At 38.5% G+C, this 23,337-nt stretch overlaps 1 protein-coding gene across 7 annotated transcripts in view; it reads right to left on the minus strand.

The window, feature by feature from the left end:
* Window positions 1–23,337, minus strand: part of LOC149771356 (E3 ubiquitin-protein ligase TRIM33-like) — a 137,050-nt gene that overhangs the window by 80,058 nt on the left and 33,655 nt on the right. For all 7 annotated transcript variants that reach the window (XM_089948557.1, XM_089948556.1, XM_089948555.1 and 4 more), the window contains one exon: window positions 7,350–7,373. In XM_089948557.1, coding sequence (XP_089804683.1) covers window positions 7,350–7,373 — 24 coding nt within the window. The remainder of the gene's footprint in view (window positions 1–7,349; window positions 7,374–23,337) is intronic.

Consider the following 23,337-nt stretch of genomic DNA (forward strand, 5'->3'; position numbering starts at 1 on the left):
GACGAAACAGCGTGTTGTCATCTGCAAATGTGTTTCTGTTCTGCCATTGAATGTTTGAATTCATAATGTGGGACAAATATGAAATCATTCAATCTCAACGATCAAATAGACGCTATGGAATATAATGTTTATTTCATTTTGAGTGCAGTAAGGAGCATGTAATTGCACTTGGAATATAGTCGTAATAACAGTACAATTTCAAAATGCGTAATCAAGCTTGGGAACCCATGACATGGCTCATGTAATTCGGATTTGCATAACTACGAATGTATATTTTGAGGACATTCAGGATGTAAAACTGTAAAACTCTAAGTATAGTTTTTGCCATTCTTATTAACAGCTAAAGGAGACATGGTTATGCCTTGTAACTTGCATGTTATATATAGGTACTCACCAAATTTATGAAATCTGGCGTTTATCGCCAAAGTCCAAAACAAGTTAACGCGCAATGTAGCAAAGTAGCTGGTATGTGGCCATCCACGAAACATCTGCTTTATTTCATTCAGAAACAAATTTAATCAACCAAAAGGTAAAGCGTCTGAAACACGAGTGTACATGATACGTTTACAAAGTAGTTCCTAACAGACTATTGGACACACGCGTCCTACACGTGAGTGCAATATGAAGGTGTGCAATGTCGTAAAAAACTGAACGATTCTGACAATGTAAAGTTAAAAGAGAAACAAATGAGCATATCATAAATGCGTGTATTCCTTCCATATCACACAGATTGTAGAAGTCGCAGTATACAGAACTGAAAGTATGTTTGAAAAATCATAGAGGAGAACATTATATAATTTTGAAACTTATTTAGATGTATTTATGGGAAGAATTAACCTGAGTGTGTCATAATATCAAAGACAACATGTAGGTTTAAGGATATATGAATCAGCGAATGTTGCATTGCGTAGAAGTGATGAAGGTGAATAGTGAATTGGAAAACATGTAACATTGTTTGACCATATTAGAAAACTCAATCAGTAATTCAATTAACAAGTTATATGCAAGCAACAGACAGCTAGTTTAGAATTCAGCAGCAGAATAAAGGAGCACTCTACACTCGGAGTAGGAACACTTTCGCTAGATGATTTATCAGCTGATTGCAAACGATCAGAACATCTTATGCGTCCCTTAATATTTTAATAGGGGTACGCTTGGCAGAAACAGCAATAAATGATACAGAACTTATCGAAATGAATGGTCCATACTTCTCCAAAAATAAAATCAGATAGAGGTTTGGTGACCCAACTAGTGCATTACTTTCAGTGAAAAACCGTGACCATGATGCCTTTGAAATAAAATCATTTGGAATAGCTACTGACTTTATTAAATTGTTTGTTTTCAAATCTACAGCAGTCCTAAATGATGTGCCATTTCTTTAAAACTAAGTGCATTTAGGAAAAGATAAGGATTTCCGATGAGTCTTATAAGAAGTTTATTTATCCATTGAACATTGGAAGGGAAGTAAAAGCAACAATTTATGAAAAGTTCAACAAACACTTTCTAATATATAGCGAACATTTAATATATGTTTACAATAGTATGAATTAAATCCCAAATAATACTAAGTGCTGTATCACAAATATAAAATGCAGAATGTTCCGTAATTAATTTCAATAGTCTTGAATGTTATGATATTCCGAGTCTTGAAATTCCTAACATACCAAAAGTACTGAATGTCCTGATGCACCACAATATTACAATCCAAGCACTGTTTGAATTATTTCTCAGCAGTCCCTAGCTATTTTTTTAGTCCAAACATTCCATGAGTACCTTGTATTTACACTGAATAATTTAAATAAATAATTGGTTTATAATTTAGATGAACACAGTAGTAAATTTTGACATACAAACATTGATATGAATAGGTATTTAAAATTTCTTTAACTTAACCTCCATTTATATATTTATGCCGATGCTTTGCAGCAATAGATTCTTCTAGATAACAAACTTCTGATAGAAAATTTCTTTATGTCTTGAACTCAAATTGGAATAAGCTTCTTACTAGTTAAAATCATGGCAAAAATCAATCAGAACCAGGACAAAACTACATAAGGGCATAATAAGAAAACTCCACAATTTCATATGAACATATGTTCAGCAGGACAAGCGATCAACATAGTTTACCACCGCATCGGCATTGTTGGATGTCCGAGCGGCACCATGGTCATCTGGGATCAATTAGCTCATAAGATAAATGTGTTTGCAAAGTTTCGTCTAAGTACTTTAGGAACGGTAAATAAGCAATAAAAAAGAAAAAACACTCGGGATTTCCTCGTATTTTAGTCTCTGAATTTTAACTTTTCTTTCTTTACTGTATCATGCTGAGATAAACGAACAACGCGCTGCAAAGATTTCTTCCATGCATTGCATCTAGTTGTTTAGGTAAAATGTGGTTATTAAAATATAACCAAAAATGTATAAACGCATGATAGTCTTGCTAAGAGCATGTGGTACAATCTTTAAACTATAGATTATATAATAGATTGTATAGTGTTACAGTATATGTACATTGATAAACCAAATATAAATGTACACACATATGGCTAGCTATGGCAATTAAATTCCTTCATGTATTACAAACAGAACATGATACCATAAACTTCCGCGTTTAATTTGAGAAATGTATCCATAAAATCGGTTTGTCATAAATTTAAACTTTTCCATCTTTTCTTTAGCCGAAAAGGATACGGGATAATGACCTACAAGGTTAATACGTAACATCAAATTCCGTTGGCACAATGTGAATAAGAATACGTTCAGACACAAACAAGCAAACATTTTCAATAATTATCATCACATCAATACACTTACTGGTTACTACGGCAAATACAATGGCGAATCTTCAAATGTGCAATTATGGTCGGACAGAGGAAACAAATAATCTTAATAGACCCAAGGTAGTGTTTTAGTTCAAAATGTCGATGAGACCTTGTATTTCAATTTAATACTTTAAATAAATAATAGTTTTAAAAATTTATCTTAACACAGTAGTACACTATGATACCAAAAGACTGATATGAATCAATATTTAAAATCGTTTTTTCTTTAACCTCCATTTAAATTGTGTGTAACTATACTATGTAGCAACAGATTGCTCTCGATAACCAAACTGACTGATGTAAACTTTCACTAACTATTGAACTCAGATTGGAATAAACATCTTGTTTACTCGTTGTAATCACGATAAAAAGACATTCACAATATGTAATCACCATAAAGACAACGGTCAGATACATAACATAAATAAATAAAAAAACATCCAAGTTCGTACGACCATATGATCAGCAGGAGTAGCAATCACATCATGTTGCCACTGCAAGGACAATATTGGATGTCCGAGAGGTACCATGTTCATCAAGGATCAATTATCTCAAAGGACAAAAGTTATTTAGGAAAGGTATCCATGATAAACTTTGAGCTAACGGGTAGATCAACATATAAATATAATACATTTTAAGAAGCTCAAACAGATTTTCATCAATGTGTTAATAAGTACATTTTCAGCTATGACACGTTTTGCCATAAAAATAGGAGAGGGGTAGAGTATGAATACTGAAGGATGTCGGGTGGAGTGCACTACGTAAGTTGTAGCATATCTGCTATCAAATATATACATCAACGACAGTTTACATGCATGTCTGCCATCAAATGTATACATTATGGACAGTTTACATGCATATCTGCCATCAAATGTATACCTTATGGACAGTTTACATGCATATCTGCCATCAAATGTATACATTATGGACAGTTTACATGCATATCTGCCATCAAATGTATACATTATGGACAGTTTACATGCATATCTGCCATCAAATATATACATTATGGACAGTTTACATGCATATCTGCCATCAAATATATACATTATGGACAGTTTACATGCCTATCTGCCATCAAATATATACATTATGGACAGTTTACATGCATATCTGCCATCAAATGTATACATTTTGGACAGTTTACATTTATAAATAGGTCAATTGTCACCATATTATTTTTGCTTGACGTGTTTTGAAGCCGTATTCTTCAGATCTGAACATGGATGTATCTATGACTATATTTATTGTTGAGGACGTCTCATGATTTTGAGCCCAACCATATCATTCAGTACATGTTTTTGAACTTTGTGTTTCACATTTCAATTGTTTTAGAATTGCTTTCCTGTATGTGTTCTGGAGAAATATGAAGAAACTATTTATCAATAATTACTCTATTTTCTCCCTATTCTTCCTGAAAGAATATAATGCATGTGACATTAGCAACCGTACTATAAACTTCACTTATTTCCTTCCAAAATACTGAACAGGCATGCGTGCAAATATTCGTAAATGTAAATATAATGCAAATTATTGCTTGAACAGAGGTGTTGTGTCTCGTATTTAAATATCCAAATTCCAACGTGCTGTCATTTCTTTATTTTGAAGAAATAGCAATGAACCAAACACTCAGTCTTCCGCCATAAAATACTTTTAAATGTTTAGCTAAGGGTGCATATGTTGCAACTTAGATCCAACTATATACAAACAGATTTTCGGTAACTAGCATCATCTGTTATGTGATACAGTGCGTTGTTGATTACATGGCTACAAGAGAGGAAAACAAGCCCGACATCAAATACTAGAGTTTGTGTTTTGTTTTACTTTTTCTCATAGCGCCTTCAGACGGTACATAGAATATAATAAAGACATGTAAGCCTAAATAAGAACACAGGTGCACTGCAGGATACATATGCTCATAACGGATGCGGGAGGTCGTGGGTTTGATCCCCGGTCGAGTCATATCAAAGACTTACAAAAATGGTACTAACAGCTGCCTCGTTTGGCGCGCAGCATTAAGACGTTATTGTCAAGACTGGTTGGCCTAGTGTCAGAATAATCTGACTGGGTGGTACATCATGCTACATGGCTGTGGCATGATGCCCCAGTGGTAAACATCACAATAAATAGCCACGTTGCAGACATCGTAGCAATATGATGAAAAATAGTTAAAGCTACGTTAAAAAAATCAAAATCCAAAGTCTGACATAGTAACCACTGCATCCCACTGATTGTAAGTCAGATATGCTAACTACTGCAATCCCCTCATTGTAAATCATATATGTTATCCACTGCAATCCACTGATTGTAAGTCAGACATGATAACCACTCTAACCTACTGATTCTAAGTCAGACATATTAACCACTGCAACCCACTGTATATTAGACATATTAGCAATTGCAAAATACTGATTTTAATTATTCCCACAACCCACGATTATAAGCAATAATTGCTAACCAGTAAGTGTAAGTAGGACATGCTAACCACTGATTTTAATATGGTCAGACATTATAACCAATGCCAGTCAGACATGCTAACGAGTACTTGTATGTAAGACATGCTAACCAGTGTTTGCAACTAATTCAAGCTGTTTGTTAAAATAAGACATGATAATCAGTGCTTGTAAGACATGCTAACCAGTGCTCGCAAGTAAGACATGCTAACCAGTGCATGTTAAAGTAAGACATGCTAATCAGTGCTTGTAAGTAAGACATGATAACCAACGTTTGCAAGTAAAACATGCTAACTGGTGTTTGTAAGTAAGACATGCTAACCAGTGTTTGTAAGACATGATATCCACTGTTTGTTAAATTAAGATATGCTAATCAGTGCTTGTAAGTAAGACATGCTAACCAGTGTTTGTAAGTAAGACATGCTAACCAGTGTTTGTATGTGAGACATATTAACCAGTGCTTGTAAGTAAGACATGCTATCAAATGCTTGTAAGTAAAAGCTCTTACCCAGTATTATTAAAGTAAGACTTTCTAACCAGTGCGTTTAAGTACAACGTGAATTCCACTGACTTTAAGTATGGTAAGACATCCTAACCAGCGCTGGTAAGACATCCTTATTAGTGTTTGTAAGTAAGACATGCTAACCAGTGTTTGCAAGTAGAAAATGCTAACCATTATTTGTTAAAGTAAGACATTCTAACCAGTGTTTGTAAGCAAGACATTCTAGTCAGTTCTTGTAAGACATGCTAAGCAGTGTTTGTAAGTAAGACATGTTAACCAGCGCTTGTTAAATACACGTTAATCAGTGCTTGCAAGTACAACATGCTCATCAGTGCTTGTAGGTAAATACATGTAAATCAGTGCTGATACGTAAATACATGCTAATCAGTGCTTGTAAATAAATACCTGTGAACTAATGTATGTAAGACATGTTAACCAGTGCTTGTAAGACATGCTAACCAGTGTTTGTTAAATTAAAACATCTAATCAGTGCTTGTAAGTAAAACATGCTAATCAGTGCTTGTAAGTAAGACATGCTGACCAGTGTTTGTAAGTAAGGTATGCTAATCAATGCTTGCAAGTGAATACATGCAAATCAGTGTTTGTAAGTAATACATGTTAACACGTGTTTGTAAGTAAGACATGGTAATCATTGCTTGTAAGTACCAGTGTTTGTAAGTAAGACATGTCAACCAGTGCTTGTAAGTAATACATGATGACCAGTGGTTTTTAAGCATGACATGCTGACCAGTGCTTGTAAGTAAGACAGGCTAATCAATGTTTGTAAGTTAGAGATGCTAACCAGTGTTTGTAAGCAAGATATGCTAACCAGTGCTTGTAAGTAGGACATGCTAACCAGTGCTATTGAATTAAATTAGTAGTATGCTTGTAAACACACCTTTACACATAAGTTAGAGATTCTAACCAGTGCTTTTTTATGTAAGACATGCTGACCAGTGCTTGTAAGTAAGACATGCTAATCAATGTTGGTAAGTTAGAGATACTAACAAGTGTTTGTAAGTAAGATATGCTAACCAGTGCTTGTAAGACATGAAAATCAGTGCTTGGAAGTACGACATGCTAACCAGTGCTTGTAAGTAAGCATGCTAATCAATGTTTGTAAGTTAGAGATGCAAACCAGTGCTTGTAAAAGTGAGACATTCTAACCAATGTTAGTAAGCAAGACATTCTAGTCAGTACTTGTAAGACATGCTAACTAGTGTTTGTAAAGTTATTCGCCTGTCAGTCAATAATTTAACAGGAAGGACAGCTGGTGAGACAATCTCGTATTATAAAAGTCACCTCATGAAGCAAAGGTATAATTCATTAGTCCATAAAAGTGACCATTTGAACGTATTTACTAATGGAAGGACGGACTCTACTTATTTTTCCGACAAAAGGAATAAATGCGTGATATAAAAACGATATTCCTTCATTGGTGAGTTACAAAAATGAGGAACATTTGGCGAATAATTATTTTTGATAAATATCTTCGTCTTAGAAATCACATAATAACTGGAATTAATGCATGATTTGTGCTTCTTTACTCAAAGTAGTTATAACCTTACTTACTCTTTCTTTTTTCTCTCTTTCTTCCTGAAAGAATAGAATATATCTGATATTAGACAAGATGATATTAATTCCACGTATTTGCTGTCCAAAAATGGAATAGATACACATGTACATATTCGTCACATTCGTAAATGGAAATAAGGTACATGTCACAGTGTAAGTCATTACATGAATAAATGTAATCCACACATGTTGCCATTTTAATTAATCTATTGTAAGGCTTGTATCGTATGTACATATTTGGATTCCAACTTTTCTGTCCCGTCTTTGTCCTGTAATGTTTCAGCGATTTAGTGCATTTTTGCTTTTAAGCAACAAGTACAGAGCGCTGCTAATTACAACAAATTAAACCGCTGACAGGCTATCAGCAAATCTGCACTGTATTTCTGCCGTTTGTGATTTATTCTTGTTTCACTGCACTCTCCCTAAAACTGTGCATATAATTATAACGTCACCCATATCTCAATTGTCATGTGGACTGATATAAGAAACACGTACCTTGAATTCGGTAAGGTGCGCTCTGGAACGTAGGCAGACAAAACGAATATTGTTTTATTTCATGATAGTATAACGTTTTCAAAATGCTTATCTGCTTATTTGTTCGAAAACATTAGCTGTCATTCTGTTTTCCAAATTCATACTTGTTCTTCAATATTTGATTAAATTATAGACTTAAAGATTCTTGTGTTGCACAAATGTCTGCAAAACCTCTTTCACTACACTACATTATATCAGAATTGTTTATTTCCGTTATGTTGATGTGATTTGAAAAAAGGAAGAAACAATGTGGATCAAGCACATAGTCATACGACGGTAAATTATATTTTAGTACATTGGTACAATTTCCCAGTGTATGTTTAATTCTTGCTCAACATAATGATAAAAAAGTTTTCTCTGTATATGCATGTGTTCACATTCATGAAACACAAAGAGAATCTGAATAGAAAACCTTATCAGGATTCCTTACTGTTCTCATCAAGGAAAAGGAATAGGCGGCTGTAAAGTATGCAACGACGACGCTATTCTAATTAAGTGCACATTGCACAATTGGTACGTCTTCAACTAGATAATCCTCAGTTGTTAACTGAATATTAGAAGAAAAGAAAAATAAAAAAGTTGCGCTTTTCATAACAGTTCATTTTACACTATGAGTTTTTCAGATCATCTGGGTGCACTTCTCGAAAAGTGTTAGGCAACGTCAAATGCAACATTTTTGTCAAAACTGATTGCTTCATCTTCCTTTATGTGGGGCACAGACTTACATGAGATAATTATCGGAGCAGATAAGTATAACACGTGATAACTTGTATGACCATAGTCGCGTGTACATAGGCACGTTTTCATCTATCTATCTATCTATCTATCTATCTATCTATCTATATATATATATATATATATATATACTGCCTCGTATAGCTAATCCACAATTACATATGATTCTTACGAGAATTCGTTGTTATTTTCCCTCCGAAATAATCAATAAACATAACTTACATATTAGCTGTGAACTCAATATGGATGATAACAGTTAATTATAAAACGCGATGTTCAAATAAAATTATATGTGTGCAGCTTAAGTACGACACCAAGTCCAATAGTAGCTAAAAGTACAATACCAGAATCAAAAAGCACTAATGCAAACACATACAGTTATCTGCTAAAATGTATTGCTCTCATTTGTTTGCAATTAAAGTAAACGTTTTCAGTACCGAATCATTAAGGGATACACAAATCAATAAACTGTGCCACTTTGAAAACTTCATCGATGAAATAAAATAAAATAATTAAATAAAGACATAACGATGATATAAAAATGGAGAGACTTTGAGGATACTGTCCATAGCATCTGTTGTATACACACATCATTCAAATTAGAATTTGTATTGTAAGGAACACAACCTAAGAAAGACATGAAGAAAATGGTTTTGCATAAAATGGCAGATGGAAAAGTGACTGTTTGATTTTATGTTATTTTTATAGGGATTAATGCCATTTTCCAGCACAAGATAGGCTATGCATGACGGCCCGTATAAATGGTGGAGAAAGAACCCGGGGAAACCCCGGAAAGAACCACGAAAAGCTACTGGCAAGCCTTCTCAAATACCCACATTGGCCGAGCCCGAGAGGCGAAACCAGGCAGACAGACGTGAGATAGCATTGATCTGAAACGGTGAGCGCTTTAGACCACTATGCTACAATATGACCTCAGATCGGCACCATTTTAATCATAGTATCTTAGTGAACATTTCATGTTAACATGACCATACATTCAGTAGTAGCGACGATGACAAGATTTACAATTAGGCAACCACTGCCGGAAATTCAGTTATGTATATTATATTGTTGATTTTCCCGTCAAATTTGCAGTTAAAATACTAATTAAAAGACTCTGTTCGTGTAATATCTGTGTCGGTGAACACTTTTAACGTCGATTAAAAATAAAGTACAACCCGACTCGTTTTCTCTTATCTGTTTTAGAACTTATCTTCCTCTGATGTTCTTCTTTCTTCCATCCACATTTGATTTTGAATGGGTAATATGGCATTCTATACATCTGTCTAATCTGTCTTTCAGTATCGAACACCTAGAATGTTGTCTTTGTACATAAAGCCTGGAAGTACTTATGACAATTGAAATATTCAAGAAACAGCTAGCTGTTAAAATATCAGCAATCATGTATTGCTATAAATTTTCAAACTAGTGTATTATTTCATTTTTTAGATCAGTAACAAGTCGGAGGATGAGCGAGATCAAAAGAACGTTTTAACATGAAAAGAAAAACAAATTTAAAAATAAAGTAAAAAAATCGGGATGCCTTAAGTTTCGAACTCGCAACCTCTTGTTTGACAGACGTTAGTAATAAAAGATAGTTTCAATATAAAAATAGGATTCCGCAAGTTTCAAACTCGAGACTTCTTGCGAACGTTTAAACATAAATATAAAAAGTAAGAAATAACTCAATAAAACTTTGGGATGCGCGAGATTAAAAGCAAGTTCAAACATGAACAAGTAACAAACAAGACATTAGATGCTGCAACTTTCGAAACTCGCGAATTCTTGTTTGGCAAGCGGAGTAAGAAAAGAAAGTTTCCACATAAATTTTAAATAAGAAATGAAATAATAAAAACAAAACTGGGATGCAGCGAGATTCAGACTCGGGACCTCGTGCTTGGCAGGCGTTAGTCATAAAGTTTCAATATAAACAAATAGGGTGCCGCGAATTTCGAACTGACAACTTGTTGCTTAGCAAACGTTAGTATAGAAGAACGTTAGTAGTTAATGGTTCCGAACCTTGTTTCTTCTAGCGTTCAAACTTGAATAGTAAAAAATTAAAATTGAAAGATTGCGATAAGCGAGTTTGAAAGAAAGATTCAACATTATTTTATTTTTTTAAAATTATAACCACATTGGGATGACGCGAGCCTTTAACTCGTTACCTCGTGTTTGGCAGACGGAAATCATAAAAGAAATCTCCAACATGAAAATAAAAAGTTTATAAATGGCAATTGGATGCGCGAGTTGAAAAGAAAGTTTCAACATAAAACTTAAGAAAAGTAAAAAAGAAATCAACAAAATGGGATATGCGAGTTCACAAGAATGTATGCACATACAAATTAAATCAGAAGCAAAATTGAAAGAAAAATTTATATGCCTTATATAGTAAATATTATGGGGATAGTCTTTCTGGACTGGGACGCCATTTTGGTTTAATTTTCGTGTTGATTTTGCTTAATAGTTTGCAACATTATGCTGAATATGAATAATCAATAATTCTAATATCATGTTTTAAAATAATTTGTAACGTCACGAATAGAAACAGGATATCGGCCACATTTACCGGTATGGAATGCAGAAGAAGAATATATTGTTTTATCATTTCGAATAACTGTTGCCAAATCTGTTGTGCAAATTTTCAGAATGATTTTAATACTGGTAAATACACAAGTTTTGCTCTGTGGCACAACTAGGAGAGACAATATTTCATAACACCTTCATTTATACGAACAGTACTTTGAGTTTACTCAATAATAATCTTGAAACCTCTTCTCCACAAGTTGAATTTCTAGCATGGCAACGATATATATATATATATATATATATATATATATATATATATATATATATATATATATATATATATATATATATATATATATATATATTGATAATCGAATAATTGACAGATCCAACATTAAAATGCTTATAATGCAATTGTCTTTGTTTCCTATGTTACAAGGATAAATTGTATATAATGCTTAAAAACGTAGACAGATACACAAAATCTGTTAATGTACATTGATTATATAGAACGAAAAAAAAAACTGTTTTCGATACCCTACTTCTCTAAACATTCCTAACAATATGAGAGAGTATCGAATCAAATGGCTTGAAAGAAGTCAGTAGAAGACAAAATAGTCGGAAACCAAGTCTGCTTAACTATTTATAGACCAATGTTTAGATACTAAACATGTTAATATCGCGAGTACCCTTTTCGGAAACCAGTTTAAGCTTGATAGATTGCCAGTAGTAATAGGGGCCACTTTACGTACAATGGGAATTAGCATTACAGACCCCCCTGGGCCACTTTACGTACAATGGAAATTTAACATGGCGAAAAATCGTGGGCCACTTTACGTACAAGGGAAATTAACATGGGAATAAATCGTGGGTCACTTTTACCGACAAGGGGAATTTAACATGGAACTATAGTGTGGGTCTGTTTAGCGACAAGGGAAATTAACATGGGGGAATAGAGTTTGGGCTTGTCTAGGGACAAGGGAATTGAACATGGGATTTTTTTTTTTAAAAAAAAAAAATTAAAAAAAAGGGTTAGGCAATTGAAAAGTCATTCTCTTTTCGAGAAATATGCGTGGCCCTGAAAAGGGCCTTTGGGTTTCTTCTTCTTCTTTTAACACTTCCACTTCTTCAACCATCTACTCACTTTTGTCACTATTCCTGTCTTCTTTTTCTCCTTTTCTGGCATCCAGTCTGGATGGCCCAAGGCTCTAATCTTTTCCTGGACTTTCATCCAATTCTGATTTAGCCCCTCGAACTCTTCCTTTTTCTTTTTGTTTTCTTTTTCTTTTCTTTCTACAGTCCAAATGTCTTTTATTATCTTGACTTGTTCTCTCATCACTTTCCTCACCATCTCCTCTGCTTTCATCATTTGGTTTAAACCCCATTTCACATAGGACCACTCAGTCCACTCCAAAATATCTTTTAAAAAACACCTCACTTCAATAGCATAATCAAGGGCCTCTTTCAGTTCACCTACTTTCACATAGTCAAGTTTAATGAAGCCTCTTAACTTTTTAACCTCCTCTTCAATCATGTCCTCAATCAGATCCCTGGCAAGTTTTAGACTCGTCACTTGACTTTTGACAAAGTCCTTAGTAACTTCATGCATCCACTCCTTCTCTAGCCTTTCCACCACATAGGCTGCATCTGTCATCCAGTACCAACTATCCTTTAGCTCATTAAATAGTTCAATACTCATTTTCTTGGGTTCTTCCGTAGAATGGTTCCAACGACGAACGTGGTGGGTTCTTATAGTGAAAGCGCGGACATGATGGAAAACATCCCCCTAAAAACATAAAATTGATCTTACCTAGATCATGACCTAACAACGCGCGGACGTGAAGGAAAACATCCCCTACTTTTCTCATTTCATATAATAAAACCCGAACTATACTCTCCACATACGCTAAGAAACAATAAAGGAACCCATAATCTACTATTCACACCAACTTACGCGAGCCGTTACAAACACAATCACTAATACACAAACACATACACTCTCACTATAAAAAAAGAGTTAGTGTTGATATTCACACTACTCTACCTACACATTGGCAAATTGATGGTTATTTCTTTTCTAGAGTATTGGGTAGCCCTGAAAAGGGCTGTTGGTTTTTTTTTTTTTTGAACTCCAGATGCACCTATCTAATTATGGCACCTTCCTGGCCTGGCGCCACACACGCTTCTTCTTCCCCAGTCTCCTTTCACCTTTCTTCTTGGGAGTGCAGAGGAGAGATATGTGGCTTCAGAATCCCAATTTTTTGTCTCTGTGATTCTGAAATTTCCTCTCTCCTCTTCTTTGTTTCTTCTCTCCTCCTCTTCTTTTCTTCTTCTTTCCTCCTCCTCCTCTTTCATTCTTGCTTCTTCGACAATGGCCTCTGCGGCCAGTTCATTTAGTATGCGCCTGGCATATTCCATGTGCATCTGGAGTTCTAGCAGTTTCACAATTCTGGTGTTCATTCTTCTGGTGGTGTTGATCAATCAACAAGGGTAGCTAGACTGCCGAACGAGTTTCAATTTATACTGAAAGTGCGTACGTGAAGGAAAACATCCCCCCTAAAAAACATAAAATTGATCTTACCTAGATCATGACCAAACAACGCGCGGACCTAAAAGAAACACTCACTCACTTTTTATGCTACCCATTACTATTGTAAAAAAATTTTCATGAATCACTTCAATCGACTATCCACATACGCAAAGCAATCCAATCTAACCCCAAATCTACACCGCAAACACCAAAAAAGACATCATTTTAATCTACTATCCATACCAACGTACGTGAGCACTTACAAACACAAACACACAAACACACAAACACATACCCTCACATTTTAAAAAAAAAAAGAGTTAGTGTTTATATTCACACTACTCTACCTACACACACATTGGCAAATGGATGGTTATTTCTTTTCTAGAGTATTGGGTAGCCCTTAAAAGGGCTGTTTGTTTTTGTTTTTTTGTTTGCTATGGCAATCTTTTTTAGTTTCTAAGAATGCGATGTCCTCTGAGGATAGACTTTCTGGCGAGAGGTCTGCTTCTTCGGAAAGAGAAGAACAACTCTTTGGTGTCGATACGACAATCGACAAAGCCTCTGTCAGGTTCATATTGCTGCTGCTGCTGCTGTTGCTGTTGCTGCTGTTGCTGCTGCTGCTGTCTCTGAAGTCTGTATTTCTCTATCCATTCTTCTTTTTCCCTGTTCACTTCTTCTCTGAAGAGCTCTTCTATCAGGTCTTCAGTGACTTTTAGCATTCTCACATTCTCTATCTCTTCTGGCTTCGGTATCAGACTGTGTCTGACCCTATGCAAATTCACGTAGGCTTCGTTGAGCTTAGCTAGTTTGGAGCACATCTTCGTAGGAGGATGAGTCGACAATGGATGGTTAAACTGGAAACAACCCGGTTCTTAAATTCAAAGCGCGGACGTGAAGGAAAACATCCCCACACGGTTTTCGAGTCGCAACGTTCAATGAGTGTCATGAGAGGGATAGTAAGAAATGAAAGAGCATCAATCCAACATTCTTATATTTAAACAAACCACAAAGGCATTTTTTTCAAAACACAACATTTTTTATTCAAAAATCACTTAACACTAACCAACAACAACTCTAACATATTTTAAACAATAATCCAACATTATAACATCAAAAACATTTTTCTTCAAATACAGTCTACTTTAAACAGGGCTGACAACGTTGTGAATGAAATTGTGATTTCCACTGTTTGAAATCATTAGGCCATTGATGGACACTACGTTTCCTAGCTTGAGACAAAACATAAGCATAATGGTCACAAAACCATCGATCTACTTTCACATCGTTTCTAGTAGAAGAACGAGGATCAAGATGAGTCACTAAATGTTCTAAGGAATAGCCCAGGCTGCGATGATGCAGAAAATACACACAGTACTGTCCACACACCAAGGAATCTGTGCCTTGTAATTTCACATTATTGAATCGGGTGGTCTGAGCATTTCTTCTCATAAAGTCAATGATATCGTCTTCCAAAGGGGGCAATCTGTACGAATCGAAATATTCAACACATCCTTCTTGAGGAAAGTAGACGGCTACCCAGTGGGTTCCTGGGAGATGACTGTCGTCCGTGTTGATCACGTAAGCTAGATGGTCTTTAGGTTTGCGATGAGGGAGTTCATCTTTAGCACAGACGACAGGATTCCAAGAAGCCGTATACGAACTGTGGTTCAAAAGGTAATAAAGTTCCCAGGTATCCATGTTTTTTTCTTCTTCACAGGTAATAATAAGTCGTCAATTCGATCCTGACTTTTTGCTTGAAAATGTCTGACAAATAACCGTTTCTTCGTTTCGTCTCCTCACTCTGATTCAGGAGAGCTTCGATACGATGGATCTCTTGAGTGGTTAATGGTGGACAAGAATGTTCACGCAAGTCTTTATACCACTGATGTAACACGTCATCGTCCGAGATGAGACTCCAAGCATCGTCCAGGTACTCCTCCAATTTTTCTTCTTGACTCAACATCAGACATTTGTCGTGTTGAATTTGACTGGGATGATCGTTTTGACATCCATAGCAATCTTTCTTGATCAATTCTGTCATTTTTTCGACCAAGTGTTTGGCAAAACAGGAGACTAAATGGGCTTCTTGTTCTGGCCATCTCGACTTCATCATGACAACTTCTTCGTCTTTGTCTTGAGATTCTTCTCCTTCCACGGTCTCCTCACATTCCATCTCCAACGTTTCTCCACTTTGTAAAGAGGGATAACGGTCCTCCATGGCTTCAAATAATCTAGAATGACTTCTCTCAAACTGTTGATTTCTATGGTATTATCGAATTCTGCATACAGGATGACGTTCACTGTCTTGTTCAGTGGTTCTGCAAACTGAAGTTCCACACGAATCTGGCCTGATTTTATAGGGTGGAAATGTCCCTCGTCGCTGCCTTGGTCTGGAGTAAAATCGAAAGCCCACAAAGCATAGCCTCCTGCGTAATCGTCGTACGTAATGCCGTGACTGGTGTTGATTCCTAACTGGCCCGTGGCTTCGTACAAGGACAAGTACGATCTCAAGTAATTGTTCTTGGCAAAGTCAGGTTCGAAAGGTCGGGTACACAAGGTCTTGCCATCACGACTGACTTCGATTTTCTTCACCTTGAAGTGTTGAAAGTTGAAAGGATTTTTATCGATAGCTCCGTTGAAGGCTTCATTCTCGACCATACCAAGGATTAAACGCTTGGGTAACTGTCCTTGAAACAGATGATCTTCGATCATGGAATGATGTCCAGTAGGAATGGTGAACGTTTTCACTTCCACACGTCGTATGGGATACTTGGCGGTCGTTCTGCTCAACGTCTGACTGATGTCGTTACCCACTTTAGGTAACACTTCTACGCGTCGTACGTAGAGTTTGGCCTCCTCGATTTTGCTTTTAGGATTGCCAGCAGTTTTATCAGCCATCAAATGGAAAGCGGTACTGCTGCGATTCAGTCTCAAGCGAACATTTACCCCGTTCAGCAAATATTTCTCTTGCAACCACATGTCCAAATGCAAACGATCCATCAGTTCTAAACTCTTCTTATCTAAGATTTTGCTTTCTCTTTCCTCAAAGCCTCTATTGCTTCCATCTGTTTTGTCGAACTTCCCCGCTTCGTCAGGTTCCCATAGCACGCAGGCATTGAGATGAGTATCCTTGGCATCTATTCCGTACGTCAAGAGATTTTCCAGGTAGGCACGGTAAGGGTATGTATCCATGCTGCTGCTGACCAGTTTGTTATTCAAGTACAAGTCCAATGAGCTGAACAAGGAATGTATGAAATTGTTGACGGGAGCATTATTCTCAGTGTCTTCTACTCCATTACCATCCTTATCTAGAACTTGGACTTTCAAGTACAAGTAACTGCTATTCAGATCGATGTAATCTTCGGGCTGTCCCTTGATTTCAAACTCGATGGGAGCAGAATCGGCCAATGAGGAGACGGGGTGAAATTCCACCCATTGGGATTCTTGCATGGTCATCATGGTGGGGGGCATGGTAAACAGATCCAGTTCCGTCTTGGAACAGGCGCAAGACTCTCGGTGCATCATTTTTTGTTCTGTTCTTTCTCAATAATCGAAAACGTCTAAGTCTCGAACGGTTCTTCTTTTCTTGGCCTTTCTAGCTTGAAGTCTGGTGAAAGGGTGTTTTCTTCGTCGTCTCTTTCTGCCTTGTCCTTGCTGAATGCCTGATTCGGTAGCGTGCAGGGCATTTATAGATGTGTCTCGGCGACCCAAAAGGTCTTTGCCCGTTTGCAGCAAGACATTTTTGCCTGCCCTCATGAAGGCTTCTTTAGGGTTTTGTTTGTCGATGATGACATTTTGGAGAAATTCTTTGCCTTGCGTCAGTGCCGCATCTTTCAAGGCGTGCAATCCGCGTGTCACCATCGGTTTCAACACCGGGGCCACAGAACGAAAGGCCGATTTTAACATATCTCCTAAACCGTGTCCTCGCTGTCGAGCAACCCCTCGGTACACTGGATACATGACTTACGAGTCGTGAGAGAACCGTTTTCGAAAATTGAGTTTCACCGTGACTTTTCCTTTGGTGAATGGAATATTTTGTCCCAGATCTCCTTTTATAGCAATGTTGACCGTGTCCAAATACGACTTGCTGACAGGCAAATAGTGAGGATGGACAAATTCGCGGTGAACGTGGTAAGTGTTTCCACCTTCCTCGTCAGCGTTCGCGGCAGAATCCACTTTGAAAGGAATGACACGCAGTAACGGTACGGAGGTGTGTCCCACCACGTTGTATTCCAACACATCGGAATACACGAACATCAAATTCAGTCCTTGGTTCAGTTCTACCGGGGAACGAAAATACTTGGTAAAAGAATCGTTGTCAGAAATAACTGGTAATTCGGGTTTTTGTTCTACTTTCTTCCTCAGCTCCATGTCACCGCCCAACATGTCAAACAATTCAGGACAAAATACAATGGACACGATTTTACTCGGCTCAAATTTCATCAAGAAGCGACGAGCTGCTTTGTGGTACTCCATGGTGACCTTTTTTTGGGCATTTTCCAAAGCTTTCAGAAACACGACATTAAACCTGGAGCTTATGGTGCTGACCAAATGTTGACCACTAAAATAAAAGCCTGGGGGAATCAACAACTGGTAGGTCCACGTTTGAGTTTTCTCATTATAGGTTTTATTGTCATATTTGACATTATTCAAGTGCTTTTGCACTTGCTCGTCATGAACTTCCACCGTAAAAGAATTTTGATTGGGAAGGACATTGAGGACTTGGGTCGGGTAAATGATTTCCACTAAAGCCACTTCCCAATGGGCTTCGTGATCTAAGGGGATGGCTTGAGGTAATTTGGCCGTGTAACAGCACAACGTGTTCTTGGGAAACACTTCCATGGAACTGTCACTGGGTAAGGTTAAGTAAAATTGGTTTTCGTGACTCATAATTCCAGAGTTATGTGGCTGTCCGAGGGGTTACTGGACGTCAGAGGCGTGTCTCCGTCTAAAATGGGGTTCTGATTGTGGTTGGAGTCGTGACTGACACTGGCACTGGACACAAGGTTCCCGTGGTTCCCGTTGGAAGAGAATTTCAGGGGGGATTGGGAAGCAGGTAACCGATGCAACTGCTCAATAAAATGGTCCATAATTGTTTGTCTCCTTGTTGCAAACTCAAATTGGCAATGGCTGCCCCGATGACACAATACACCACGAAGATTTGGCAGAAAAAGACGATTTGCGTTTTAGGCACACGTTCTCCACACCACACCCACAAGGGTTGTTTTTGTAAATCTTGCACAGAAGAACTAAGTGAAGAAGGAGTGGTCGACGTAGCTGCGTCTGTGTGAAAGGGCATGATGGTCACTTCTTTTTATAGTCGATGACTTGCGAAGCGTCGATCCAAGAATCAAAACTGGGTGGATATCCTTTCCAACGTACTTTGACTTCTTTGACACGTCGTTTGCCCACTTTACGGGTTCTGCGTTCGAGAATGCTTTCGATGTCGTACACGTCGTCTTCTTTTTTGGTGACACGTTGTAACTCGGGTAAATAAAACGTTCCTTTGAGCACTTCTCCGTTCATGTCTTCCAATTTATAGACGGTAGGATGACGGCCATGCACTCGTCCAGTGACGCGAAACAATTCGGTCGTCCAGTTAGGTAAGTAACCTTTGTCGAAAGTGCGTTTGGTTTTGCCAATGCGCACCCAATCTCCTAGGACCAAGTCTCCACTTTTCTTGGGGACAGCCCTCGTCGGGGACGTACCAAACAGGCGCTCAAACACCTACACTTCGTTCTCGGGAGTCACGTCTTGCGGGGCACGTCCGATGCTTCGATGGTAAGATTGGTTGTACGCTTGCACCAGGTGCGGTAAGATGTCGATGTACTTCAGAGTGTGGTGATGCGTAAAATATTTCCACATGCGTTCTTTCAAAGTGCGTTGAAAACGTTCCACGATGCTGGCTTTGGTTTCGGGATTCTCGGTGGTAAAAAAATGAATGTCACGTTTCTTTAATTCTTTTTGGAAAGCTTGGTTCAGAAATTCGGTGCCTTTGTCCGTTTGCCATCGAAGAGGGTGACGACCGCTTTGTTTCAACACCCGTTGCAGGGCTCGCACTAACTCGCTGCTCGATTTGGAAGTCAAGGGCACGACCCAAGCAAATTTGGAAAAGACGTCGATGACACAAAACAAATATTTGTAGCCACGATTGTAGCTGGCTAAATGAGAGATATCGGCTAAATCGGCTTGCCATTGATGATCGATGCCTTCCACTCGGGTGCGACTTCTGGCAAACTTGCGTCGAATGGATTTGTGTAAAGTGTAGGTAGCTTGTTCTTGTAACCATCGTTGCACTTGAGGTAAACGGAGACTTTTCAGTCAAGTTTTGGCAGCACGATACAATTTATGAACTCCTGCGTAACCTGCAGGATGCGAGGGATCGTAGTAAATGCTGGCTAAGACTTTTTCCATTTTTTATTTTTTTGTGTTGGTTGGTGTGTTAATAAGGCACCCACTCTTGGAAGAGGCTACTCTTTTTCTCTTGGGGTATTTTCTTGGACTGCAATGCTTTGCGTGTGCGACCAGTAATAGGTGTTGAAGAGGAGGATGTCTGAGCAGGGGATATCGATTCTTGTTTCACTTCTGTCTTCACTTCTGTCTTCACTTTCTTTTTCTCTTGTGATGAAGAAGGGGTGGCCATCATCTTTTAAATCCATCCAATTCTGGAGGTAGGTGGTGTTGTTAACTTGCGTACTTTTTCTGGTGGAGTTTGAAACCCTTGTTCTTCTTCTTCTTTTCCTTTTTCTGTCTTGTCACTGGTACTGGTGGTACTGGTACTGGTACTGGTGATGGTGCTGGACTTTTCATCAAGGTCTTAAAATCTTTCAGAGTGGGTAGAGCTGTTTCGTCTAAAGTTTTCTGGTGAAAGAGTTGCAAGAGTTGCAAGAGTTGACCGTACTTTTGCGATTTTTCTGTTTCGGACAAATCTTGGCGATCATCAAGGACTGCAATTCGTGTTGTAACTGGGACATCTCGCTCAAATTGGGATTGGGAGGTAAATGCGGGGTGCGTTGTTCTTGCCACCGATGGTATTCCATCCATCGTTTGTAAGGCACTAAAGCTAGTTTTCGTCCTTCCATGGGGTTGTCAGGGGTCGATTCTGAGATCTTGGGACTTCCGAGGGCCTTTTTATCTTGCTCCCACCAGTCCTCCCAACATGGTTCCCAAGACTCCTTTCAGTATGGGACCTAACAAGAGGGGCAAAATGCCTCCACGTTGCACTAACATCTTCTTCTTTTGATGAATGGGAATTTTCTTTCGAACCATTTGGCGAAGAACGTGACGATGTTTGCTTAAGCATTGTTTCTGGTGTTAGGACAGAGGGATCGTGCCTTTCAAGACGTTCAAACAACATTCGCACACGGTATCGATGACCTCTTTGGAGGCCGTTTGAATGAGTTTTTTCGTAGAGGTGGAGAAGCTTTGGGCAGGACAGATAACATGTCCCCATCTTTGACTAAACGTGGTAGTAGTCCTTTTCTTTTCTTTCCTTGGGGTTTTCTGGAGGGTGATATCTTTGAGTCTTCAGGAGCACCAAAAAAACACTGATACCCCCGACTTGGTCACACACCTTTTTTATACTGGAACGCGTCGCCACTGATTGTCTTTACGTCGTATCAGTTTGAGGACAGGCATGACACGTCGTGCAGGGGTACGCAACGGACTAAATCGAGCCAGTTCTTGCTTGGACAAATCCAGTAAACTTTGTAACATGCCCGATCTTTCATGGACTTTGATTTTGGGAGAAGGTACTTTGTGAGCAGCAGCCATGCCGCTAAATTGGAGGGTCCTGCCACTGGGGAAGTTCTCTTTGGGGTCATCAACGGAGATGTTCTTGGTGTGATCAACGTCTCCAAGTACTCTTCAGTTCTTGGTGTCATTAATGGAGAAGTGGATGAACGTGAGGCTGCCGGTGACTGTGTCACTGCCGTGGCAGGTCGTGGTTTGCGAGTGTAAAGTTGCGTCCTGGCCGAAGTGCCTCTCTTGCGACTAGTTTTCTTCTGTGGGCTTTTCTTTTTCTGGGGACTTTTTCTCTGTTTCTTTATCTGGGGCTTCTTTTCTTTTTCCAGGGTGGTGTCTGGTAAGAGGAGGGTCCTGCCACTGGAGAAGTTCTCCTTGGGGACCTGGTCTTTTTCTTTTTCTTCTTGGGGCTTCGTTGGACTTTTTTCTTGGGGATAACTTTGGGGGCATTAGGATCCCATCTTAAGAGTGAGCGAATGATGACCCCTCCTAGAGTACCAGTCCCTCCAGGTTTCAAAATGATTTGTTTTTTGGTTTGAGTGTCGATGCGGGATCGGCCAGTTGGACCAAAGCGACTTTGTTTCGATCGAAAAAGCGTTTGGTTTGATGAGGAATCTGAATGATTCCTTGGAGTATTTGACGTGCCGTCACCGTGAACCATCGTAAGACTTCTTTGAGACTAGCTTCTAAGACACGAGCTCGTGTTTGTGGATTTTTTTCTCGACTGATGCCATACAAGGCACGAATCAATTTGACGGGAAGATGCGACTGAAGGGACGTCATGTTGACGTTGTGCGAGACAGACGAAAAAGGGTCTGAGGTTTTTATAGATTTTTTGATGTGGAGTGAAATTAAGTCGAGGACGGAGACGTGTACAGGACCAGTGGTGAAACAAGTGGGTACGAAATCGCAAATCCTCGGGGGTCGTAGGTTTCAAATCGACGAGTAAATAGGCGTGTGGCGTTTGAGTGGCATCGTCGTACGCCTGAGTCAGCCAAGGCGTTCCTAACTGTTTGGCTAAGACTTGCACTTGAGATTTATCTCGAGGGCTTTTAAACAAGACCACGTAATGCGCATTGAGACTGATGGTGCGATGGGCTTTACTTTGTTGAAACAAATTTTGAGTGATGTAAACGACACTGGCATTACGGTGATGCCCTTTGCGCGTGAACCACAGTTTAATTTCTTCTTCGTCTTCTCCTAACATGTCGTCGAAAATGACCAAATGGGTTTGACGGGAGTCAGAGACGATGCCATCGTCTTCTTTAGGAATGCCTTCCACAAACACGATGGAATCGCCTTGACTTTCTCGCAAGAGGCTGTACGCCGATTGTCACTCTTTGTAACACCACACGATCCGCTGAGGGGGTCGATCGATCGAATGATGTTTATGTTCGATCAAACGTTTGACGAATTCGGTTTTGTCTGAACCGCTAGGTCCAGCAATGAGCATGTTAAAGGGATGGCGAAGATACAAAGCCTCCCAACTAGCACGATCTAAGTGTTCGTCGATGACTTTGACAGTAGAGGAAGAGGGAGCAGAGACAGCAGAGGTAGCCATTGTGTGAGAAATGTCACTTGTAACACGAAAACAAACAAGACGAGAGTTTATATACTTTTTCAGAACACGTTTATTGAATGTTTATTTTTTTCAAACATGAATACGAAAGACAAAAATACATAAAAGCCAAAGGCTTAAGTACAACGATAAAAGGCACATGATAACCATTAACGTGGAATAAACACAAGTGTCTGTACAACAACATGTTTTGGGTAATGTTCTAACCAGTTCTGTAGTAGGGGGTAAGGTCACACAAGTGTCCTCCCGAAAGGGTCTTTCAGGCCTATCCACGACAGTCTCGTCCTGGGTGACGGGTTCTTCTTCTGGTACCGTCACTAACACGGGTTGAAAAG

The sequence above is a fragment of the Sinohyriopsis cumingii genome, unplaced genomic scaffold (genome assembly GCF_028554795.1).
Source record: "Sinohyriopsis cumingii isolate HCF-2022 unplaced genomic scaffold, ASM2855479v2 utg001937l, whole genome shotgun sequence".
Taxonomy (NCBI): Eukaryota; Metazoa; Mollusca; class Bivalvia; order Unionida; family Unionidae; genus Sinohyriopsis; species Sinohyriopsis cumingii.